Source organism: Eschrichtius robustus, chromosome 2 (assembly GCF_028021215.1).
Source record: "Eschrichtius robustus isolate mEscRob2 chromosome 2, mEscRob2.pri, whole genome shotgun sequence".
Classification (NCBI taxonomy): Eukaryota; Metazoa; Chordata; class Mammalia; order Artiodactyla; family Eschrichtiidae; genus Eschrichtius; species Eschrichtius robustus.
This window is the reverse complement of record NC_090825.1, coordinates 31,576,926-31,603,349: the sequence shown is the minus strand read 5'-3', so window position 1 is coordinate 31,603,349 and position 26,424 is coordinate 31,576,926. Positions and strand designations below refer to the sequence as shown.

Genomic DNA, 26,424 nt, shown 5'->3' with positions numbered 1-26,424 from the left:
TACATTTTCACATCTCCTACAAGCCAGTTAACTTATCAGCCAGTTTCAGATCAAGCTTCCCTTGTGAGGAATGGAGATTCTGGTGGTCATTTTGACTGCATTTCTCTTGTGCGTGGCCATCTTAAATAAACAATATTGAACATAAAAGTATTCTTGGAGGCCTTAGCGAGGCTTTTGACGTTAGACAGACCTTGTAAATTATGTACTGCATGGATTAGCATCCGTATACAGTTGAAGTCTTCAGTGTGCTGAACCTGTAGAAGCCTGGATTTGACACGATGGCCCGAGTATCTGGATAGTTGAATTGGGTGTTCATGTGCTTAGGTGATAGAGGTGCTTTGTTCCTGCAGCTTAGACACAGACGCAGCCATTCACGGAAAAGTTTCAGCCTCATTTTCCATACCAGCATTGCTTTCATGGTTCACGGATCTGAAGGATTGCGTTGAGAACGTCTACTCCTCTTGCACTCTCGGAAACTGTGGTAAAAGTCACATTCTTCAGCCTTCATGCAACTTGTATTCTTGTTGGAAATCAGTCCTGTAATTTCTTAATTGTCTTCGTACCGTCCATATTTAAAGAACATTACAGGCCTTTCTGTATTTGAATAATTAGATGTAGTTTAGTGGAGACTAGGGAACACTTTCTTCCAAAAGGAATTTGGAATCAATTTTATGATAGCTTGAAATGAAAGTACTCCCTAACCTGTCAATATGCAGAAAATGTTATGTCACATTTTTCTACTGCTCAGGCACATAACCAGATAAAACTTTTTTTTTCTATTTAATTTTTACTGTTTTCTGTTTTGAACCATGTTAAAATTTGTATATCTTTTATAAAATGCCTTTTTATCCTTATTTTGAAAGTATAAAATCGGGCATCTCAGAAGTCAAATGTAGGATCATTAGCTAATCAGTGGAAGAAGTTCAGTCAATTTTTTATTGACTGAGTTCCATCCCAGAATATGCAGATTCAACAGAGTTTTCCTGAAAGGTGGTATGTGTCAAGATCTAGCTTGTGTAGGTCTGAGACCATTGGCTTGAAGATTCAAATCTACTCTAGAAGTGACTCCACAGTTTGAGTGAAAACTTGAGAAAGACTCATGCAGAAGCATCACTAGATATCTTATTCCAACCTAATTTTAAGTGTTCACAGTATCTTTTTATTTGATGGGTACACAACGTGGGACATGTTTGTACCAACCAAGTGTTTCTAGTAAATCAACAGCACATTGATGTGTGAGCTTAACTGACTAGGATAAGCACTCATTCTCCTGATAAACTCTTTCTTCAAAGCATTATTTTAAACTGGTATTTCCTGCTGAAACAACGTTTCATGGTAGCATGCCCATCTTTATTTTTTATATCCAGGAGAAAATCTTTCACAAAAGAAAATAAGTTGTGACTAAACTTACTGGAAATGCAGCTTTTAGACATGACCTTAGAATATCATCGTTAATGGCTTGTTTTGAATTTGGTCTATTTATACCTCCATGGATTATGTACCAGGGCTATTAATATTTAAACCTCTTATTTCAATAGGGTGGTGAGATTTTTATTCCTTTTCAGTTAGTACTTTTGTCTTAACTATTACATGATCATAGTCATGCTAATTATAATACAAAGGAACTATTTTTAATGCTGATAATGGATTAAAGAACAACATTCTGTTCATTGATATGTCAGGCTTTATTGTATATGGTAAAATTTCAGGGAATGTGATTTGAATATATCCAAACTCTTATAATTATGATACTGAGTTATGACAGGATTCTATTAATTTTAACCACGGGTAGCATTTGTTCCTCTATTAAGAATGTTAATATTTTGGATTATACGTGTCCATGTTATCAAGAGAATTAACCTGTGCAAGACAAATTCTAACTGTGCAACATTTTTATGAAAATGAAAAGTGATGTTTTTAAGAGGGAAACCCTCTGAATTTTTTTTCCTATGTGCAGGTGCCTAGTTGAAGAAACATAGAAACAATAAATTCAAAAGCTCTTAAATACTAACCAAATACAAAACAGTAATAACATATTACTTTTTGGTTGCTATAACTGAATACCCTAAAAACTGAGAGATGTGAATGGGGGAAAAAAATGAATGTTTAATTGATAAAGAATTGGTTTTTATTACATTTACATATATCTTCTAAGATTGCCTTTGCAGTAGCCAATCAGAACTTTAAAACAAACAAAAAAACTAATAATATAGACCTTATGCTGCACTTAAGCCAAAAATACTTTGTATACCTGATTGAATGGATCACTTAAATGTATTGAATTTCCTTATACACTTAAAATGTACTTCCCTTAAGAATTACTCCATTTTAAATGGGTAACTTTCAATTTCTGAACGTACTATTTTTCCTCAGCATTCCGGTGGTATATTATAAAAGATCGGAAGATTTCTAGGTGGTAATGCAATTTTAATTAAAAAACATGGACAAGTTAACTGTTAGGTTTAACCTTAACATTAGTATTTTTGTAGTTGATCGTAGAAAACAGTACTGAATAATGATTTTCATAAAATTTTTTTTTCAAATACTCTGTCCCCTGTTTGATTTTCAGTACTTTTTCCTATTATTTATGATATATCCTTCAATTTAATTTTTTCCTTCCAACATAATGTTTCAGAAAAATGTGAATACGTTATGAATACAACACACAAAAAGAAACCCTATTCCATTCACTGTTGTGGAAGGGTAGGTATTACATGATACCCTGGGATTGGGATTTGTTTTATCCAATTATCTTCTCCAAAAGGAGCAAGGCGTTTTCTTACATTTCAATTCAGAATTGCTTGAAAAAGATTGGCCTGGATAGAGAGACATCCTAAATTTGAGATGGTGCCACCTTAAGGTATGTCCAAAGGTAAAGTCATTTTAGAACACTCAGTTTTCCTAGTAGGAGTGTGTTACCTTTCTTTCTCTTTCATTAGCTGGCCACAAGTCAGAGGTCCTTATAATGCTAGGAAGTTACCATTTTTTACTTTCAAAATTGCATTATAGTGAATTACTGTTTACAAAATACACATACTGTGAACAGATATGTTTTTGTCTTTTATAAGGTTGTTTGTAGAATGAGTGTTTTTTTAAAGGGGATGTTATATGTTAAATATTTTCAGTTTTTTATAAATACTAGTAACTGTTTACTAATTTTTGTTTGGTCAGGTGTGTGCAAATGTAGCTGAAAGATAGGGAGAAACTGCAAATCCAGAACTGTTTCATTTTTCATTTCTTGAAATGTTACCACTACAGACTTTTTTTTTTTAATCTGAATGATCAGTTGTGATGCTCTGTACCTAAAATCGTGCTTAATCATATCAGGAAACATTTAAATATACATATGCAGGAAGCAAACTATAGATTGCAGTATATTTGTGTGATATTCAGTCTGATTCACACAAGTCTGAGTTTAATATGGAATAAAACAACTCCACTTACAGAGACAACAACTGAAGTATTTTCTACCTTATGAAAATTTGGAGATTATGTTGCTGTTAGAAGGAAAAATTTGGACATTTTATATCATTGTATAATTTCAGAATTTAGTTTCCATATCTTTTGGGAGACATGGTTAATAGCAAGAACATAGAATATAAGTAACCTATTACTAAGACACCTTAAATGTAAAACTAGTATGCTTGGCTGTTAACTCTAAAGATGTTACTTATGTTTGTTTTTAAAACATGCATGTATTTAACAATTTTATCATAGTATTGTCATGGAAAAAATAAATATATTTTCTTACAACTTACACTGACAGATTTGGGCATTATTTTGGGGTTTTTTTTTTCCTCCTATTTTAAGCACTTAGGAGAAGTGGCTCCTGCTTTGTTGTTAATACTTTCGGTTCTGTCTCATAAGAATTATAGTGGTTATGAAGCAATCACATAGGGCTCTGACTAAATTTTTAATATTTTAATATATTTCTATGCCATTGATATAACCTTCCATAAGTTTTCTTAAATCTATGTTCTATTTACCAGACAGGTTACCATAAAATAATCAGATAGTGGGGAGCCAACATTATAAAACACATACTAAATAAATACTGGTCCTTAAAGTATGGTTTTTAATTTTTTTCCTCTGAGGATAACCTAAACATTTCTTGAAATTCTAGAAATATATCAAAATTTTGTTATCAACTTTTTGAATTTGGAAATATAGTCATTGATTCAGCAAAACCTCAGTAATTTTAAAGGATGAAGTGATCTTAAATAGAATTTCATAAGGGGGGAAGTTAAGTCTTCAGTCTTCTGTAGCCTACGCTCACCCACAGTAACAACTGATGTATTATGAAGAAACTGTAGACACCAATTTTAAATTAACTGTGAAACACATGTTAGTATTTAAGTACTATTTAAGAGCTCATACATGTGGTCTGTCCTTTACGGAGACCTCAGTGCATATCTAGTTTCCCAGATGGTGAGTTCTTGAGCCAAAATGTATAGCACCATCAACCCCAGGAAGTTTGAAAGGATCAAAAGGAGAGGAATGATGTAGTTATTAGGGGAAAGCAAAATAGAGGTGTATGAGTAATGTTTTTCATGTATGGTATTCAACATAACACTAAAATGTTAGCGTACAAACAAGTTCATTACAAAAGGCCTATGTAAGAATTGGTTTTCAGTGGCCTATAGATTTGATCCATTACCCTTCCCCCGGAGTGACTAATAATAGAATTGAATTAAAAGTACTTATTCAGTCTGCAAGAACCAATGAAGTTGAAGTAACAAGAGATGTCTTAAACTGATTTGGGATTAAACCCGAGATGATTTTTATCCCAGAGTAATTACTTTCAGATTAAAGAAACAAGAAAAGCTTTTAAGGATGATTTTGATAGAAACTGTTAAGTGGGAATCACGTTAAAATGAGTACAACTGCTGTGCATGGAGCTCATAATTATCCATCCCTACACGTTTGCAAGATGAGAAAGAATTTCAAGTCTCAGCTGACATTGAAACCTTTTCCCCCTCCTGTCCCCAGCCAACTTGATCTCGGCCGCAGAGCTGGGTCTTCACTCTGGACTCAGCCTTCAGAAGCAGGGTGGGTCTGGTTCTCTTCCTGGCACTAGAGGCCTTGCACACACACCCCACCCACTTTTTCCTCGAGTTGATGGAGAGGCGGGAAGCCTTGAGGAAGCAGAGCATTAACAACACGTGGCCCTTCCTGGCCCCAAATTGCCCAAGGACCAGTGCAGACGACGCACCCTCTTCAGAGATGTACCCGGAGTCTGACTTTCTCCATCACCTTTTGTGGCTCCTTTCCTCTTCTGTGGCTTCTGCAGGTGTCACGCCCCGGGCAGCGGCTGCCTCGTGTGAGCTGCGCAGCCCTGGCTCCCGGCCAGTTTCACCACCACTGACTACCTGGGCGACCCCGGAGAAATTCCTCCACCTCTCACCTCAGCTGTGGGTCTTGATAACCTACCTACCTTTGCGCAGTTGCGGGGATGGCGGGCGGTGGCGGACACAACGCTCCCGACAGAACAGATGTCGGGTTGTTACGCGCTCCTCTATCCCTTGAGAAACCTCAGGAGCACCTCGGACTTTCTGACCCGCACCTTAAAGATGTAAATGCCTTAAAACTGGCTTAGATGCACCTTAGGTTAGTGACATCTCTCAGGTACCCAGAGGGGAGTTAGCCAGCAGGAGGCCTGCTAATTAAAGCACGGGATCTCTTCCCACGGGACCCGATGCTGTAGCCTTCACCTTTCTTCGCTTGGGTAACTTCTTCCGGTCTCCGTTTAAGCGGTGCTGCTCAGAGTAAGTCTTTCCAGGCTCCTGGGAGCCCCGTCGTCTGCCTTCCCAGCACGCCCACCTCTCCGCGGTCCGAGCGGCTTCGTTTGATAGCAGGAGTTGAACGGCTGCATCCACAGAGCTTAGCGTAGTGTCCGCCGCATCACAAGTGCTTGATGAATATTCTTTGAATAATTGCGCCTTGAAAGAAAAAGCAGTTTAATATGTTTCCCCAGATATTAGAAATGTTATCTTACAGGGAGGTGATACGCCTGTGGAAGAGTCTCCAAGGATGGAAAGACAGGGCAGTCCTCGTGGAGCTGGCATGCCTCGGAAGAGGAAAGAGTCTTCCCAGGTCATCTGGGAGAAGATCCTGCTGTTCATGGTGGATGCTGCAGTATTTGTTGCATGCAGCTACCCTTTGTTCTCCTCAGAGCAGATTTGCCCTCATCCTGTTATCTCTTTGACAGGAGCAGATAGGGGATAAATGGGCTGTATCGGAAGTGACCATTCTCCCACCCACTGCCCATTCCCCACCTCCTCCCGCTTTAAAATGTATTTCACCCTCTCTGTCGGGTTCTCTCCATCCTTCCAAGTGACAATTTGCATCACCAAGCGATTCGTTCCTGCCCCCATCTGTCTTTCCACCATCGCATATCTACTTCTCTAGGAGACAATCCTTGCCCCATCTCCCAGGCATTTACTTGGTGGGCAGGTGCCCTGGTACTTGCTGCAGGCTGCACTGGGCTATAGTCTCCTACTCCACCCAGAACTGACACATACCTCTTCTCTACACCCGAAACTCTCAGGCCAGACGTCCCCAAAGAGCTGGACCCGTGGTTTCAGGCTCCTCCAAGTCTACAGCCTTACATTCAGAGAGAAGAGGGCGCCCTTCCTCCCGGCTGCCAGGGAGGACTCTGGTTGGCCCGGCCTGTGTCACGTGTCCATCGCTGGTCCAGTCGTGTGGCCCAACAGAAGTTCTATTCAAGGGCCACTTCCACAAGTACCACATAGTTAGAGTTGGAAGAGGACCAGTCCCCCAAAAGAAGGGAGGTGATATTCTGAGTGGACAGAACAATAAATCAGCACTATAGACTCACTGAAGAAAAGCTAGAGAAGAGATAAAAAGAAAAAGAAAAAGAAAAAAAATCCCTCAACCTTCTCATGCAGCGTTAGCTATTTTTAACGTTTTACTTTTTGTCCTTTCAGACATTTTTCTATGTGAATGTGTATGTATATATATATTTACACATATTTTCATATGTTTGTACCTGTATGCATATATATAAAATTATATTGTATATTCTATTTTGGAACTTGATTCTTTTATATAACATTTTGAAAATCTTTGAATATCAATAGGATATTTTATGGCATTATTCTTTCATGGATATATAAGATTCCAAAGTATAGATGAATTCTTTAAATTCAGCATTCTGGACATTTGTACTGTTCACACTTTTCATTAAATAATGGATGACCTTAAAACTCAGCTGAAGCTGTTTGGCACTGTTTTTTTTCAGCATTAAGAAGCCACACTTGAATTCACACTAGGTGCCACTGGCCCGTGATGCTCAAGAACTCCCAAACCAGCTTTCCTATGCTGTCATATGTGGTTTTCACCACTGAGCGACTAGTGAAGATCTTGACCTAATGCAGAGTTCTACTGCTTACATGCCGTTTCCTCTAAGAAGATGGGGCGGCCAGCAGGAGCTTGGAGCAGGGGCTGCTCAGGGCTCATCCACTGAATTCCAAGCTGGGCCCCTAGTCATTGGTGACAGTTCCAGGACCCAGGGGAAACAGGATTTTGCAATATTTATTGATATAAGGAGAAATTTTAAAAGACTGCCATGCTCTCTGGGAATAGAAGTTCTCTTATCCTGGGAGTCTTGGTTTGGCTCATGGTTTGGGGAACTAACAGAATGTGGCACATTCTTCGGATGGGACAGCACATGACGTAAAGTGCACTTGAAGGAAACAAAGCATGTCTCTGAAGTACGGTCTGGAGGTGGGAGAGACTGGGGTGAGAGGTGAAGAGGGTTGGCGGAGGCAGATTCTCAGATGGTCCCTGGGACTCCTGGGCCTGGCTCTACACACCTGGTACAATCCCATCCCCTGGAGTGTGGCCCGGCCTGTGCCTATGACGGGAAGGCACTCCCACAATCCGGTTACGCATCAGTCGACCCTGTGTTAACGAAAAGGGAGGCTGCACAGGGCGGACCTAACCTCATCAGGAGAGCTCTTACAAGAGAGACCGGGCCTCTCAGAAAGACGGTCTCCTGCTGCCTTTGAAGAAGCAGGTGCCCAGTGGCCTTGGAAGAGGGCCCGAGTCTCCAAGGACCCCACAGGCCTGGCCGATGCTGGTTTGAGGAACAGAGACTTCACTGGCCTTTATGTTCTCCCCGGTGCCTCGTCCAGGTTGGTTTGCATACAGTGAGTACCCACGAGGGGCCGCTCCAGCAGTGCTTGTGAGGATCCAGGAAATCATTTCGCATCCCCACCCCATCCTAACAACCCCAAAGCCTCCGAACAAACTCCGAGGACTTCAGGCTTCCAGGCCAGAGGTAGTCACGTGACCGTGAATCAGGCCCCAGCCCTGGGCAAATCCTCGGAGGTGCTGGACCAGGAGATCACACAGCTTACTCTATTTCTGAGGCGAATATGTGGCCTGGACAACTATTGAGCACATTTTCTACTCTACTGGACAGTGCCCCCCGTTTCATACCCACCTGCCCACAGTTGCCCTGTGAACCCTAAGGTCTGTGAGAGCAAGGCATGCCTGCCACCAGGGCTGGGAGTCACCATGCAGCAGGCCTTGTACCCCGACCCTCTCTCCTCCACAGTCCTCTTGTCTGAGGGTCCCTTTACTCTGCCTCTACTTTCCTTCAGCCAGTTTCCTAACAGGGCTTTCCATAGCTAATCCTCTGGCCTGGTGCCCGTTGCTTTTGTTTCTAAATGAGCGTAGATGAGCAGATTCCTTGCGCTTCCCTGGCCTTCCTTCTCACAGATATTCCCATCCAAGTCCCCTTTTAGCCAAGTTGGAGGTGCAGCCCCTTAGCACCAGGCTGTCCGAGGCGGCCAGAGCCCGAGGCCGGGCCCTTGCTTGAAGGTGGGCAGCTGGGACATGGGGGGAGGCCTTACCACGTGTTCAAAGATCTCTGTGCCTTGGTAAACCTTTTGGATCTTGAGCAAGTCAGAGAGACAAAGAGAGACAACGAGAAAGGCAGCAAACGCAGCCCAAGCGCTGAGACACATGTTTCTCGCACGTCTTTCCAGGAAAAGGCGAGTGCTCCTGGGAGCCGTGCACTTTCTAGGATAAAGATGTCTTAGCAAGGGCAGGAGGAGGAGGAGGAGAGGCAGGGAGTTTTTTTCTGTTGCCTGCCCTGCTCTTGCTGTTCTCAGCTTGGCCAGGGCCGGGCAGGGGCCCAGGGGAGCACACCACTGCTTGGAAATAGCTTGCAGCAACTCCCCTGAGTGCTGGAGGTTATTTGTGGAGGAGAAGCCAGAGGAGAGAAGGAAAAGACTTCAAGCCCAGACCTCATTGCCTGTCGGGGGCCCTGAATCCCTCTCCGACGGAGTGGCTCTGGTCTCTGCTTTCAGATTTGTTCAACCCGGCGTCCTTGCGATGGGAGGGCTCTGGAAGAAAGCAGACTTGGAGCTGTGATGAGAGCCCAGCAGGCAGACACTAGGGGACTGGCCTCTGCCCAAATCCCCCTCACCCACAAGACTCTCCTGCCAATGACAGCTAACCGGAGGGAGCCCCAGAATGCCCCTGAACAAGCCTCGGGTCCACGGGCCGCTGCATCTGACTGAAGGTTGGGTAAGGGGTAGAAAAGTTCCACAGTGAAGCACCGTGGTTGTGTCCTGTGGTAGAACCAGGAGCAAGTCACTTGGTCTTTCTGGCCGGCTTTTGTCTTTGTGAGTCAAACGGGCCTTGCCCATGTGCTCTGGCTGTCATCAAAGGAGGGCTGTTACTGAGATCAAATATGTGAACATTCTTTGAACATGAGGTTGAAGTGCAATTACTCACAGGGCCTGTCTCAGCAGCCAGACCATGCTGTTGAACTGGATTAGTCATTTTGCTGCCTGAATATAGCCACCTGTAAACTGGAACTTCCTAATGACAGCCTGTCACTTCCACCAGGACGCACCAGCTTAAATGCCTGCAGACCTCGTACTCCACGGCCTCCCCGAGGCTGAGGCAGGGCCGCTGATATTTCCCTTGTCTGTTTAGTGCGAGCTGTAGAATAATACCCAGTGCTGATGCAGTTGAATGACCCCCCTTTTCCATCTCGGCAAGTAATTATGCAGACCGGGCTGAAAGCAGCACAAATCCCTTACTTTGGATTCTGATCTTGGACTCCGTGCTGGCAGCCCTCGTCCCTCTGGGCTCCTTCTGGATGGTAGTCCTAGAGCTCTTCTTTCCTGCCTTTGACCAGCTAAGCACACACCCTTCTCAGCTAAGGGACTGGCTATCTCAGAGCACACACCTTCCCCCGCTCCACCTGCAAGGGCAGCGACTGAGGGTTCCTAGAAGAGACCAGGAAGGGACTGGGAAGCAAGCAGTAAATGCTCCGTCCAAGCCGCTCTCCTCAAGGATGAATCGTCTTTCCATGTGGAGCTGGAATTCTCTGCCTTTATTCTCACCCTCAGCCAGGCCTCCACAGGCTGCCCCTTGGTGCTTCCCTCCCCGGGGAGAGCAGCCTTGGAGGCAGGGGGCTGGCTATCAGAGCTCTGAGAGGGGCTGCGAGCCCCTCCTTCTCGCTCTTTTTCCTTTGGGAGCTCTCTGTGCTAAAAACAAGCTTGCTGAGAATCCTATTTTTCTGGGTGAAAGGTGAAAAATGCAGCACTTCCTCCAAGTGGAAAGCACTGGGCCCGCCAGCTCCGGGCACACTTCCGAGATCCCTCCTCCCACTCGGGGGAGGAGACAGCTCCTTGCCAGGGGGAGAGGAGAAGAGGTGGGCGGTGGAGGGAGGGAGGGAGGGAGGGAGGGAGGCGAGGAAACCGGAAGGGAAGCACCGGTTACTCTGAAGCCTGGGCTGTGGACATGTGGAAAGCAGAGGGCCCGTTTGTGTTGGAGGGGCCTGGGGGCTGGACAGGCCTGGGCCCAGAAATGGAAGGCAAAGAAGAGGGCGGGAGACCGGCAGCTGCTCAGAGGTGCCTGAGTCGCAGGGTCACAAGCTGCCGCTCCTCGGGCCCTGGGGCATCATGGGGACAAAGATGACCCTGCAGACCTTTCTGAGAAAGAGCCCCCAGGCGAGCTTAGAGGAAGCACGTGCCGGTGCGCGAGTCAGTTTTTGTAGGAAAAGCAAGAACATTCCCCTTCTTGACACCAGCCCAGCCGTCCTTGCTTAGAACACATGGGAAGTTCTGGAGAATTTCCTCAGATGCTGATTGTGGGACAAAAGCTTTTCAGTAACCCAGGCTTCGTAATATCCTTCCTGGGCGGGACAGGGATGGCGTTAACCTTCGAACTCCCTGGCTCCTCCTCAAACCTCTTCCTCCAGCCAAGAGCCCAGCCAGCCTTCTCCGACATGCCCCTCCACAGAGCCACTGCCCAGAAGCCATGGCGCAGATCCCTTCCCCTGCCAGGCCCTCCTCCTCAGAACGACAACACGGCTGCCAGGTACCAGGCAGCAGGTGGACGAAGGGGGGACAGCAGGGGCACAGCAGGCAGGGCTGGAAGAGGCAGACGCTGCTCCCCCTGCTGGGCCCGTGACTGCAACCTCCCAGGCCTCCGCACAGCCCCAGGGATCCCACGGATGAACTCCTGTCAGGGGCCGCCTCATCCCTGTTGCACCATTTCCTCAACAGCACAGGACTTGCGGTGGTGGATTGGTTGCGCTAATGGCCCTAATTTTCCACCCTCCCTGAATCCATGCTCTGTGCCAGGTGACTTTGCAGCTGATCTCACAATGGAGATAGAGTCTATTTCTTCATCTCTTGAATGTACGGACTTTGACTAACACCATGTGGCAAAGGTGACATGAGGCAGTTCCAATCCTAGGCTGTAAAACGCCTTAGACCTCAGTTCCGGTGCTCTCACCCTCCTCCATCACCGAGTGAAGGGCATGTCAGGCTAGCTCACGGGTCCCAGCAGGAGGGCAGAGCAGACCCAAGTCACCTCCCCATCCCAGCCAAGGCTACGATAAGCGAGCCACCTTACACATGTGAACAAGTCCCACTGAGACCAGAAGAACCGCCTAGTCAAGCCCGGCCAGGATCAGCAGAAATGCCAAGCTGACCACTCGAGGCATGGAAGCTATCAGCACATCTTGCGGTATGCCACTGTAGTTCTGTGGTTGTTTGTCGTGCAGCGTTATTGTGGCGATAGATAGCAGATACACTTAGAGAGGAAACCGGGGGACCCACAAAACCAGGCTGCGTTCTCCTTGGCTCTCCTGCCCATCTGAACCCAGGTCTAATCCCTCAGCTTCAGGACAAAGTTTATATTCTCCCAACCACCTGTGCTATAAACTCATCCCATGTTTCCCGAAGTTTGGCCACTGAGAGGGTGAAAGAGCTTGGGATATACTGTCTCTTACCCTGTTCTCCCACGCTGAGCCCTCCCATATGATCAGCTCCTCTTGGGTCCCCCTATTCTGCTGTCTTCTCACCCGCAGCCTCTCTACGGCTCTGACTTCATCACGTGTCACCCCTCTTTTCCTAGCCCACCTAGGGAAAGGCAATTCATCACCCCCATCACTCCCGGGCCCCCAGCCCCAGGTTACCGTGTTTTTCTCAGGATGACACTTGCAGGGAACAACAGCCCATCCGCAGCACAACTCTTCTGGCTTCAGCTCAACTGGACGTTTTGCCAAAATCACCGTGACTTTTATTTTTGGACTGGAGGCAATCGATTCAAAATGTGAATCAATTGGAGTTGTGAAAGCAACTCCATTATATCTTGGGAAGCACTGACCCTGGATGTCTCCAAGGAGACGGTGTTGAGGTGAGGGTGACAGGGAGGTGGTACACCCACTCTCTACCACGTGGCTTTCTCCACACCGCACTCACAGGTGACATACGCGGGAGAGGATGAATTGCTGTTGTCGTGACCATCATTGCTCTGAGAGGAAGGATCCTGGTCATCGAAGGTTCCCAAAGACAGCAGGCAGAAGGGTGAAGCTCAAGGTGAACGTCTCTAGTTTATTTATTCATTTTTTTAGAACCCTTAATGTGCCTAAAACTGTGCTTGGCACAAAGCTCGAAGCCTTCGCTGACCGCCTGCTGCACAAGCAAGGGCAGAGTCATGATGGGACTAATTATAGGCGCTTGTGTGAGGTGGGTCACATTTCCCTCCTCTCTGGTGGCAGCATTCATCTCACTTGCCCTTAGCAAGTCCTGCCATGGGGATCTGCCAGTGAGCCAGCTGTCTCCGGGGTCACCGCGTGCGTAGCAAAGTGGCACTGTGATGGCTCAGAAGGAAGCAGCGCCGCTTCTCTGGTTCTTGCCCAGATGCTCAGACCAGGCTGAGGGCGCCCCCAGCTCAGCCTGAGAAACACTGACTGTATTCGTGTCCATTTCTAGACACCGCCTCGGGAGGTATCACTAACCCCTCCACAGGTGAACGAACGACTAAATGAACGTGCTGTAGCCTTCTTCATCTTCTTTATTCAAGTTCACTACAGACAGCCCCCCACTTAGAACCAGAATGACAGTGACCCACCTCAGTAACACATGTGCCTTTCCATCTGCTTATTCTGGAAGCTTCACAGTCACCTCCTTGAGTCACCACTTACCGAGAGAGAACCATCAGCTCCCCGAAGTGCCCACCCCAAGTTACCTACCCTGCTCTGCTGATGCCACAAAGGGCCCAGACAAGTCTCCTTTGGGAGAAAATTCTTAGGAAGTGTGCAAAGAATTCAGGGCTGTCCACCCAAACTTGCAAAAGTATACTGTATGGACAATCTGTAGCTATAAAAATATACACATACAAAAGGACAGCTACAAAGTCATGGCGCCCATTTTCTTAGATTTGCATTATAAAAAGTACGGATTTCTCATTAAAGGTAAACTTTCGGGGGGGGGAGGGCAGCTTTATAATTATGATTCTATCTCTAGTCTCCCTTAATCCTTATGTTCATAGTCAGAGCACATTGAACCAGCCAGTGAGGAGGGGAAGGGGTTAATCCTAGTAATTCATGGACCAAAGTAGAGAAATTTGAGGTTCAAGGTCTTACAGTCATTCTGCTGTCAGTAAGAGTGTCAAGAGTCAGGGGAGGAGAGAAGTATTTTAATACTGCCCTTTGGGTCTCTCTCTCTTTTTTTTTTCCTTTCTTTCTTTTTTTTTTTTTTTTCTTACAAACTATGAATCACAACACAGTCATTGAGCTACAGCAGACAGGCTCGGAAATTCGCCGTGATGTGTGATCTCTGGCGGCCACTACACATTCAATGGACAAAGTCCGATGTTTCCTACACAGAGCATTCCGTTGGGTTTGGCCCACAGAATGTCAGCAGGAAAGGCCACCCAGGGACTCTTGTCTCGGTCCTAGTTTCCCATCAGGGCGTACTTGCTCCTTGATGAGAGGAAACACACCTGGTCCCTGTGCCTCTGTGTGTAGTGTCAGGCAAGGTCTTGGGGCCCCCGGGATTCTCAGGATAGAAGGTTCTGTCCCTCGGGCAGAGCCAACTGCTGTTACTTGGCTCCACAAGTGTTGATGTTTTTCCCATCCACGGCGTCTTCCACGAGGGAAATGTGGTAATCGGTGGACAGGGTAAAATGAGAAATGCAGCCCACGAGGCCTCGCATGTACTGCCTGTTAGTGTGCAGAGCAATTTCCTTCGTTCCACCTGCCAGGAAGCCAAAGGAAGATGACGTGAGTCAAAGGGAAGGCTGTCTCTTCAGTATGCCTGAGTGTCTACTGACCAAGGCGTCCCTCAGCTGATAAGATAGGTGAGGCTGCGGTACCTAGAACTCAGGACATCGCAGCTGTCTAATTTATAATTATCCTTGAAGGAACAAGCTGACTTGGATCAATTTGATACACAATCAGAGCCTATAAGTATCCAACTCATAAGTGATTTCTGACCTAGTTGACCACTTAAAACCAAATAGTACCTGGTAAATTTTGAAATGTTGTATAATGTCAACAAAATGTAGTATGTGTGGTAAGAGGTGATGTTATCTTAAACCAAGAGAAATACACTGATGTTGAATGCTTTCGATTAAGTTCACTTTTAGGAAATATCATACAGATAGAGGTATCTTTTCATGTTGATGTGTCAGCATTAGTGGGTTCTAAGCTATTTACAAAAATACCACTCATTCTAACTCTGAGGGGGCCGGAAAGACAGATCCTCCTTCCTCAGGGAGAATTCAAGAAGCTATATTTAGCAGGTTCCTGTTCTATAAACAAGAAAAGCAGGGTTTTCCTGGTGGATCAGTCCACAGCACAAAAGCATCTAAGTGCTTCCTGACCCCTCAGCCATGAGTCAGAAGTTCAGAAAATGGAAGAATGGAATATCTGGAGAGCTTCCTGATTTCCAAGTATTTGACCGATCCAGTGAAGTACACAGCTTTGGGAAGCCCCAGCATGACAAACGGAAGGCTAAGAAGAAAATGCACTGGCATAATTTAGGTTTCATCAAAGGTCAAGGTCACTTACCCACATACAGCGCTCCATTGATGTTGAGCTGCCTCATCACGCCAGGTGACTTGCCTGTTCTGGCCCCATAGTCATCCACAGTTATCTTTCCTGATTGGCCATCCCTGTAAAAACCGCCACCATTTTTGGAGCTTCATTCACTAATTCAATCATGCATTCATTTTAATACAAATGTATTATTGAAATCCTTACTAAGCACCAGGCACTATACTAAATGATGGAGCTGCCAAAATGAAACAAACAAAAACAAACAAACAAAAAACCACCGAAATTCCTAAGACAAACAAAAAATCAAATTGCCGGTGATCCCACAGTGTCACCACTCTATGGTAGAAGAATGGCCGGGAGCTGTGGAATTCTACAGGATGACAACAGAAGCCCAGGGAAAGCTTCTGAAAAAAAGATTCTGAGATGCGTTTTGAAGGCTGGGTGGGTCAGGTGAAGGAGAAGGCTAATGCAGACAGGAAGTGGCAACGACAAAGAGAGAAAGGACATGGGGGTTGGTACAGACTAAGCATACAGAATTCTAGAGGTGGGAACAGAGTAGTAAAAGATGAAGCCAGAAGCAGATGGTGAAGGGCATAAGGAGCTTAGTTAGAATTTATCCTGAAGGTGAGAGGGAACCAGAGAAGAACTTTAACAGGAGGGGTGGTGGTGACATGGTGACGCATGGTGAGTGTGGATGTTATTCTAAGCACAATGGGAAGCCAATGCAGTAGTCTTTGTTGGTAGACGATTACTCTCAGGGAGGACGAAGAATGGCTTTGAGGTTTCTAAAGGACCCAGAGAGTCACCCAAAAGTGACTCTGAGGACAGTGGAATGGAGGTGTTCATCTGTGGCAAGGGCTTTGCAGATTTTTAAGGTGGTTTCCAAAAAGCAGCCACACTTCTCCTCCTTCTCCTTCTTTTCTTCCTCTTTTTTTAACGAGTTCTTTATTGGTCTTTTAATGTTCCTTTTTTATAGCAATCACTTCTTGTTTCTTGGGTTAATAGCCTCTCTTATCTCACTGATGATATTAATGTTTTCATCATTGTTTTCATTCATAGTCTCTGTTTCCTCCAAGTTGCTTTGTTATATCTATTTGTTCTGATATCCATCTTTCATACTGGAAACCTTTTTCAAATGCCTAGTGATCCCCGACTGCCACACAGATAAGTGTTGAGCGCCAAGAAGCAGACTGGAAGCCCTGTGGGCTGGATGGCTTTTGTGGACTGTGCTGTGATCTGGCTCAGTAATTTCCTTGGGGGAATACCTGGATTTCCTATTCTTCTTACTGTGGGGTATAGACCTGGCTCCCAGCATTCTGGGATCTCCTCAAAGTCCACCTGCCCTGAAATCTTATCTCACTAGAGATATCTAGATCTCCCTGGAAGGTGAGGGCTTCTTTAAGTTTAGCCATCGACATTCTTTCTCTAGAAGATCTCTGCTGAGTGAAGATTTGGGAGTTCAGCCTCTCTGGCCTGCTAGTGTTAGTAAAGGGCACAGGTGGGAGTTGGTACCAGGATGCCCTAATGACCCGGATCAAGGATACCTGGATGCCAGGCCAGGATGGGGAACAGGAAATGGGACTAAAGGGAATCGGAGAGCACATCCCGTCAGCTCTGTCTCACACTGTGGCAGGTACTCACCGAACAGCCTTGACTCGGTGCCACCGACCGTCATTGAATGAACCGTTCACCATGATGGATGCTACACCACTGCCCAGGTTATAGCTAAAGGCGTCGGAGAAGAACAAGACAGAGAACAGAATAAAACACTGATGTACAGACCGATGGTCGTTCACAAATGATTCTCACTGAGAAGGTTCTTTGGAGCTCAGGATGTAGTTTCTTTAGCACAAAACAAAACAATGTTATGAAGACACTAGGTCCCCAGATTAGGCCATGAGTGACCAAAACTGGTTTTTTATTTTTAATTGTGGTAAAGTTTACAGTCTTAACCATTTTTAAGTGTACAGTTCAGTAGTGTTAAGTATATTCACATTGTTATGCAACCAATTCCAGAACTTTTTCGTCTTGTAAAACTGAAACCCTCTACCCATTAAACAACTTCCCATTTTGCCCTCCCCCAGCCCTTGGCAACCACCATTCTACTTTCTGTTTCTATGAATTTGACTGCCCTAGGTACCTTGTATAAGTAGGGTCATACAGTGTTTGTCTCTTTGTAGCTGGCTTTTTTCACTTAGCACAATGTCCTCAAGGTTGATTTATTTTAGGCTCTATGTACAGTATTAGAGTATAAGGAACAAAAGGGCTTTATCGTTTGTAATGTGGTGTATCAATACTAGGTTGAATAGTATCCCCCCAAAACTAATGTCCACCCAGAATCTCAAAATGTGACCTTATTTGGAAACAAGGTCTTTGCGTACGTAATTAGTTAAGAGGGGTTATACGGGGGTTGTATGGGGTTAGGGAGGAAGTCATATGGGGTTAGGGAGACCCTAAATCCAATATGACCGGTGTCCTTATAAAAAGGGGAAATTTGGACACAGAGACAAAGACATACAGAAGAAGAACGCCACATGAAGATGGGACTGGAACGATGCATCTATAAGCCAAGGAACACCAAGGATTGCCAGCAACCATCAGAACCTGGGGGAGAGTCATAGAACAGACTGCCTCAGAGCCCCCAGAAGGAAGCCACCCTGCCAACAGCTCCAGGTTGAAATTCTCACCTCCAGAACTGTGAGAGAATACATTTCTATTGTTTTAAGTCACCCAATTTGTGGTAATTTGTTATGGTAGTCCTCAGAAACTAATACATGTGTTTTTACTTTTCAAAAAACAAAACAGAACAAAACATTGCAGAGCAAGCTGAGCCCCAAAGAATTTATGGGAAGTTGCCTAAAATCTCAAAGCTAACGTATAGGACTTGAACTTGGTGTCTTACCTGCCTCCCACCCTGCCACATTTTACTCGGTAGATTTCTATTTCCTATTTCAGTTGCCAGATACTGTGATATGCTAAGGGGATCAGAAGACATGCATATGTTGTTTACCAGAGAGAAATAACCCTCTTAGTCCACTGTTCATTCAATTATTCTAATTTAATTCAATACAACAAATATTTGGTGAGTGACTATTCTAGGCCGGGCACTGGACCAGCTGCCTAGACCTCCCCTTGATAAAATAATAAAGCCTATGTAATCATGCTTTTGAAGGAAAATGTATTCCACCTGGACAACCCTCTTCTCATCTTGTAAGAGGACATGTCTCTCCTTTAGCTCGTTGGCCAAGAAATAGGAATATTGAGAGGAAACCCGCATTAGTCACTGAGCTCTTGCATGCACTCAGTATAAGAAAAGAGCAAGAATAGAAAGCTTTGGCTTTCCCCAGGGAAAGCACTATGGGTCCTTTCTTTAATACTGGAGGCTCAAAGAAGTCACACAGCCCATCGACATTTAACCAAGAATAGAACTCGGGTGACTTGACAAACTCTGAGACAAAGCTGTTGCTCTGACCCAGAAAAATCCACTGTTTTCTAATGAATTTTCCCACATCAAGTGTCTCCTTGTATGAAGCAGCCTGGAGGTGGAATTTTCAGATTTCATTATTTAGTGGCCAAATGCTTGTTGAAGAAATGAATGAGTATAAGGCAGGGCTGAGAGCTGGTTGGCAGAAACCAACCAGCTGAATTACTGGGGCTGAATTACTATGTGGGCTTTTGTGAGAGGCAGAAAGGGGTGATAGAAAGAGCCTAGACACTTGGATTAGATGAATCTGCCTCAATTCCCAGTCTCGCCAATTACTAGTTCTGTGATCTTGGGCAATTTGCTTCGTTTCTCTGAGCCTAAATTTTCTAATCTGTGAAATGGGGTAATAATACCTTCCCTGAAGGATCTCAGGGAAGATTCAGTAAGATAACATATGTAAAGAGCACAGCACATAGTAGGAGCCAAACAAATAATCCCACCACCCCCAATATATGCAGTACTTAATGCAGCTTGGATATAGCGTCAAACAATACAACCTGGGGGAACTAGCAATAGGAGAAAGTTGCCGCCAAGAGATAAACTTATCAAGCCTCTCCTGGAAGAGTAGTCATGTGTGAGAGTAAACCAACAGGCTGTAAATATGTAACCAGAACGTCCAGAAACACCCAGGTCTCAGAATCAAGGTGACTTGGGTATAGCTGCAGTGGCACTAGACTGGAATGTGATTGTAATCCAGTGAATGGAAACCTTTTCAGTTGTGTTCGGACAAAGGACGGGCCTTCTTCTCCTGTTCTCCAGCCTGATAACATGCTTGTTCATGCAATGAGCCAGATTGTATTCAAGGGAGCAAACGCTGAACCCAGCAGACAGGAATTCAGCCATCACTGCAGGTGGTGGTGTGGCCCAGTTGGCACATCTCTGGCCTGACTCTCCAACCCCCCTCGACTCTCTTTGATTTCAGACCCTCCGAATAACCTCCTGCTCCCCCAGACACCTGATACATCACCCTGGAACTTCTCTTTCTTTTAAATAATAAATGACCAAGAATAGTGGTTGCCTTCGTTGGGAGAGGGGCATGAGGGAGCCTTCCTGGGTGTGGGTGGAGAAATGTTTTATACCTTGTTCTGGGTGGTGGTTACACAGGTGTTTACATGTTTAAAAATGTATTGAGCTGTACGCCTAGTATTTTGCACTTTATGTAAATTATACCTCAATTTTTTAAAAATTGAACTATAGTTGAATTACAACGTTGAGTTAGTTTCTGGTGTACAGGGAAGTGTACGCCAGTCTATGTATATGCTTTTTCAGATTCTTTTCCATTATAGGTTACTACAAGATACTGAATATAGTTCCCTGTGCTATACAGTAGGACCCTGTTGTTCATTTTATATATAGAACTGTGTATCTGTTAATCCCAAACTCCTAATTTATCCCTCCCAACCCCCTTCCCCTTCGGTAACCATAAATTTGTTTTCTATGTCTGTGAGTGTGCTTCTGTTTTGTAGATAAGTTCATTTGCATCACATTTTTTTTAGATTCCACATATGAGTGATATCATATAATATTTGTCTTTCTCTGACTCACTTCACTTAGTTATACCTCAATTTTTTTAAAAAGGTAAAAACATGTGAATGAACGAATAAATGAATAAATGCACGTCTGGTTTCTCTATCAATGTCCTGTGTATCAGGTTCGCATGAATCGGTTATCCTGATCCAAGTGTACCTACTCAATTTGGTGCTCACGAAAGGCTAGGAGGCTGAGCACCAAGGTGGGCCACCAGGAAATGCCATCAGGTGGGGTCCTTATGGTGGCACTTATACTTAGGCCTCCTTTAAAGTATAGCACAGGGTACTTTGCTAATGTCAGACTGCTTTCCTTTCTCTGCTGCATGAAAATGTTATCAAGGTCACATGGAAAATTAGTGGGAAAGATCGCCCGTAAAGTGATATTCACACACCTGGTTTCATGCCCTAAACATAATCATAAAACAAAATGAAACAAAACAAACAGCAAAAACCACACTCTTCGCTGAGCACTTCGATTCCCTTTCTTTTACTTAACCTTGCACCAAAACCATACATAATTTTTTTTATAATTCCACTGTTTTTCCTTATTCTCTGGCTGAAGTGCTTTGAGCACTAAATTAGCAAAAGGACAAGCATTTAGGTGAAGAAAGCTGAGATTATATTGTATTATCTTAGGTTTCCTACTGTTTGCTTTGGACTTGGATCAAACACCAAAACCTCAAAACTGGTTCATCTACCCAATCAACCAGTTCACTCTCTAGGTTCCACTGATGTAAGCTGCTTGAGGGCAGGGCCTTATTCAGATTAATAACAACAATAACAATAATAATAGCTACGTTTTATTTAGTAGATATATTGTGCCAACTTCCTGACATATGTTAGCGATCAGAGTTTTTAGAACATAGAAAACACCCGATCAGGGGTAATCATTATCACTAATAACTAGATATGCCAGGCCCTGCACTAAGCCCTTTCTATGAATTAACTCATTCAGTCCTCATGACTAACCGTTTCCTTTTACGGAGGTCGGGTAACTTGCAGGAGATCACGTGGCCGTGGGAACCCGGCACGTCTGACTCTGAAGCCCATGCTTGTGACCACTTCAGACCCTGTTTCTCAGGGCGTGGTGGTTCCTGATGGCTTCCAATGAGAATCTGGCCCTCAGCGGGACTTCCTCCACCAGCACTTCTGGGTGTGGGCCCAGGAATCCGGTAACCTCTAACACGAGACCCGCAGCTGACTCTCTGTATGCTGACAATTTCAAACCAGTGGCCACACTCCGACTCCTCTCTGTGCCCAGCCTCCCGCAGGGCTTCCATACTTCTGTGTCGGGTGAGTAATGTTGGGGGGAGTAGCTGCCCAGAGGCAGGAAATGCAGCAGAGCAGCCGCGCTGGGCCTGGGGCCCAGGGAAGAGTTCAGATGTCTGCCTGCCTCCGGTGGCGTGCCCTTTACGCAGAGCACAGCCAGAACTCCAGGCTTAAGAGGAAAACACGGGGCCTATTTCCAGAAACCTGAGAAAGAGATGGTAAGAAAAGAAATACATCGGGATGGCGTGGAGTTGTAAGAAGGGTGCCCCGGGGCCTGGGGGTCTGCCCAGGGCCGGGTGTGAGAGCCAGCGGGGGCTGTGAGGGGGCCCCGAGCAGATCAAGCTTCCCTGTCCAGCTGGGTTTTCGCTGGCGGTTTAGGGGGAAGTTGGGCCTCCCACCCACGGCTGAGCTACTGTTTCAGTTCCCTTTTCTGGGCACAATCAAGTACTTGAGGCCTTGGCGAGGTTAACCACAGGAAAACCACAAGAAAATGGCTTTGCGCAGCCAGCCTGAAACTGGGGTGTGAAGAGCTCAGCATTTGACCTCAGGGCCCGGGGGAGGGGACGGAGGTGGTGAGAACTGCTCTCTCCAGCTTTCAACCACACACTCGGCTCCCCAAAGTCCCCAACAACCATAGGGTCGCATCGCTGAGCGTGCTCTGCTAGGTAGGGGCAAGCGTGGTGTTGGACAAGTGACATTTCCTTTCGAAATGCCTTTTGTTCGAATTGCAAAGACACAGCATTCTACCCTGGCTGTCGGCAATCCCAGCGCATGACCCACTGAAGCCCCACAATTAAGCCTTCATCTCCTCTGCAGTTCCACTCTCACTTTCATCTATTTCAATTCCAATTACTTCCATATCATTTAGTGAACACTTGTGCTAGTCACCAGAGGGGGGATTAAAGAAGGGAAAGCCAGAGAAACTCCCGTCCCCATGGAACAGATGGTGAGTAGGGGTTTCAGACCTTAGCAGGCGTCAGAATCACGTGGAGAAACAGTTAACAGATTGCTGGGTCCCACCTCTAGAGTTTTTCTGGTTCAGTAGGTCAGGGGTGGAGCCTAAAATTTGCATTTTTAATAAGTTCCCAGGAGATGCTGATGCTGTGGGTCCGGGGACCACAGTTTGAGAACCACTGGTCTAAACAAGATATTTCTAACCTCGAGTGAGGCTGTGCTATCACAATCTCTAGAGAAGCTTTTTCATATTACACAGCTGGGGCCTGCCCCTTGGGAATCCCGCCGGCACCCAGCTGCCACCCAGCTTCTGGTGGTGAGAAGTCGTCCAGGTAATCCTTTAGCTACTTCATCGGTACCCATCTGACAAATCTGAGAGCAGTCTGAACTCACGTAAAAGATGTTAGAACTTCTGGAACTGGCTTATCTGTTATCACCCAAGAAGCACTTTTAAAAATCCAAATGTTGGGTTGCCCTATTGAGATATGAATCTGTGCTTTGTTCTTTGCAGTGGGAGATTGGAAAAAGCAGGCATTCTCCTTCCCCAGGGCTCCAGAGTGAATAGGGAGCAGAGTCAGAATATAAAGAAAGGTCTCGAGACTAAATCTTCAGATCTTCCTGAGCTGGAGGGCACTGGGCCAAGTACCCGAGTCCATGCTTGCCAGGATCAAAGTCCTCTTTCGACTACTTCCTAATTTGTAAGTGGGGCGTATATGGCAGTAACGTACTAGAACAGGAGTCACAAAATCTTCCTCTAAGGGGCCAGATAATAAATACTTCAGGCTTTGTCATACAGTCCCTATTGAAACTACTCAAGTGTATCACTGTCGCATGAAAGCAGTCGTTGACAATACATAAATGAATGAAGGTGGCAGTATTCTGATAAAACTTCATTTACAAAAATGGGTGGTGTGCCAGATTTGGCCGTCAGGCTATAGCTGACCAACTGCTGCTCTAGGGATGGATATTGGAAAGAAAGACCAGGAGCCTCAAATTAACTCGGAGCTGCAGGCAGCTGTTCATTCTAGCAGACTGTGTTCTGGCTCCCTCTGCAACCCTCTGTCTGGCATGATCTGTACTGTCTGAGAAAAATCGCAAGGTGATGTAGAAAGCAGCTGGAGTAGGGGTTACCTGAACACCAGGGCTCCATCCCGAAGGCCCAAGGAAATGAAATCACTGTTGGGTCTCATGGGGCTGTCTCCCCTCCACATCAACAGGCCATCTTTGGCAGTTGTCTTAAACCTCATGAATGCATTTGATCTGGATCCTGACACCCTGGAGGAAATACACAAATAATTATATCAAATCAACCAGTCTCCACCAACATTCACTTCTGAGGAATCCCAGTTTTGTCTGCCAATTATAAAGATAATCTGACATTTCTGACTCTTACTACCAGGAGATTAGAAAAGGCATCACCACCACAAGTCATGCCATGGGTCTAAAGGTCTGACCTCCTCATTCTGCAGTTTGGAGTCTGTCTCTCTCCCCAGGTGTGGTCAAATGCCACAAGAGAGCATTTGATGAGTCACAGATCAGCCAGACTGTGGCCAATGCCACGGTCCCAGCATGCACCCCCAATACACACTTCAGTCTTCCCTCTTTCCTGTACTGCCACTCACGGGTCCTTGGGAAAGTGTCTCCTATTCCTCAAAAGGAAGTGGTTTCCTTAATTACCAAGAGGTTCAAGTTGGCAGCTACTCTGGGCTATGATCGTGGCTGTGGATGGTTATCTCTGGAGATGACATCCTTGAGGGCAGAGGAGGAATGACTGGACAAGGGGCAGAGTGTCAGTCAAGGAAGGTGCCTTGATGGGATAATGGTCTCGAGGGGTGTTGGGGCAAAAGCAGGGTGGAGAGGAACAGGAAGATGAGAGGAAGGAAGGGGTGGTCAGGAAGGTCAGGTCCCGGTCCTACAGCTTTGGCTGGGAATAGGATCACGTGATTATGTGTCCCTATCAGTTCTGGGATGTTCTTGACAATTCTTGGGAATAGACTAGTTCACAGATCCAGTTTCCCTAGAAAGTGACCAGTGTTTCATCTGCAATAAGGAGAAAAGCAACCATGAGGTCCTTAAATAAAAGGTGAGATAAGAGTAAACATAATTTAATATTGCTCCTAAGATGGCACTACTGGAAAAAGCTCCTTGTCCATTTTCCTGTTATGTGTACCATCCCTGTGTCTCACGAACATGCCCTGAAGCTGCAGACTACATTCCGTAGTGAACAGTGGAGGGGACTTTTGTCTAAGGCTTCCCAGAGCCTGAGCTAGACAGGAAGAGATCAAGTTTGCCCTCCCCAGGCAGGGTCTCAGAGTGGTGAGCGAGGAGCAGGGTCCATGATACTGACTTCTTCACCAGGCCAGGTGCAGAGCAATCCAGCCCCGGGCTGTTCCCTAGAGAGCTGCTTTCCCAATCTTTTGCCCAAGTTTCCTTCTTTCCCTCACTTGCCTTGGATACACTGATTGGTACAAGCCAATCACGATGGTTCCATTTCTCTTGCAGTGACTGGTTTAGGGGTGGGCATGTGACCCACTGTTGTCCAATGAGACAGAGGAAATTTATCAGGAGGATTCTAGAAAAGACTCCTTTCCTTTTTAAAAGAGTCACATGAAAAAAAAAAAGATTTTTTTACTTGCATGGGATATTGCCATGATTTATAGCCATTTAATGAGCATTTATGAACAACTGTCTTGTAACCACAAAGGGTATAACCATTGGAAAATATGCTGAAGATAGCAAGGCAGGAAAATGGGTCTTTGATAATACAGTTGATTATCTGAATTAATCAACTCAGGATCCAGTCTAAGTCTGGACAGCTTGTTATGTGAAATAATAAATACCCTTCATGTTTAAGACATTTTGAGCTGAGTTTCCCATTACTTGCAGCCAAAGGCATCTAACTGAAACAGACCCTGAACTTGACTTTGCCCTGCAGCTTCACACACATGCACACGTACATGCACCTACATATATGCACACAGGTGCCGTCGGGCTTTCTGCTTTGGGGCACTGCACCTCCTACTTTCACCAAACCCCTCTGCTCCCAACCACCCAGGGCCTCTCACTAAGCACCAGGGGGCTAGAAACTTGGGCCCTGTTCACACCCTCCCAGTTTCTGGGGACTGAACACCCTTCCATCTCTGGGGAAAAAGGGCTGAAGAAAGAAGAGGGTTTCTTGGCTGGGAATCCATTTTGCCTAAGGCCCATGCAAGACAACCTTGATCAACACAACATGGGATTAGAGAAACAAAGCCCTGCCTGTCTGGTGTGTGTCCAGAGTCACCAGGGACACCCAATGCCCCAGGAAAATGTCTCTCAACCTCTTTTGTTCCTCGAAAAGCCACCAAGTCCCACCCTAAGAACTGGATGCCTTTGGCTTAAAGCATTGCCTTAGTCTGTGAATATGCGATCAACCTGAAGAGGATGGAAAAATTCTAGAATGATTGTGCTGGCGGTAGGGTGAGGGATGGCACATTCTAAACTACAAAGAGCTAGGGGGAAGGAAAAGAAAGAGAAAAGGGTAAACTGAAAGCGCCAAAGCCAAGCTTCACTCGATTGAAGACTTTGCCTAGAGCCAGTCTTTCCCATGTTGTGTAAAATAGGCTATTCCAGACCAGGAGCTTGGACCCCGGAGCAGGGCTGGAGCTTCTGCCACCAGCGATTAAAAGCCACAGCTGTGACTCAGGCATCTCCTTGGATCAGGCTCTTGTATCCACATGAAGAGAGCTGAGGAGCCCCCCACCGAATTGGAAAGAGCCTGAAGAGGACAGTGGACCTCGTTGATGAAGACGCAAAGTAGGACACGGACTTGGGGCTGTTGTCTGGTGGAGGGTGCCCCAGAACCCTTCCTC

General features: G+C 45.6%; 1 protein-coding gene across 3 annotated transcripts in view; it reads right to left on the bottom strand.

The window, feature by feature from the left end:
• Positions 1 to 14,103: 14,103 nt before the first annotated feature.
• Positions 14,104 to 26,424, bottom strand: part of EGFLAM (EGF like, fibronectin type III and laminin G domains) — a 166,284-nt gene continuing 153,963 nt past the window's right edge. For all 3 annotated transcript variants that reach the window (XM_068532448.1, XM_068532451.1, XM_068532456.1), the window contains 4 exons: positions 23,705 to 23,848; positions 16,979 to 17,062; positions 15,350 to 15,453; positions 14,104 to 14,534 (listed from right to left, as the gene is read on the bottom strand). In XM_068532448.1, the coding sequence (XP_068388549.1) occupies positions 14,380 to 14,534; positions 15,350 to 15,453; positions 16,979 to 17,062; positions 23,705 to 23,848 (487 nt within the window). In that variant the 3' untranslated portion in view covers positions 14,104 to 14,379. The remainder of the gene's footprint in view (positions 14,535 to 15,349; positions 15,454 to 16,978; positions 17,063 to 23,704; positions 23,849 to 26,424) is intronic.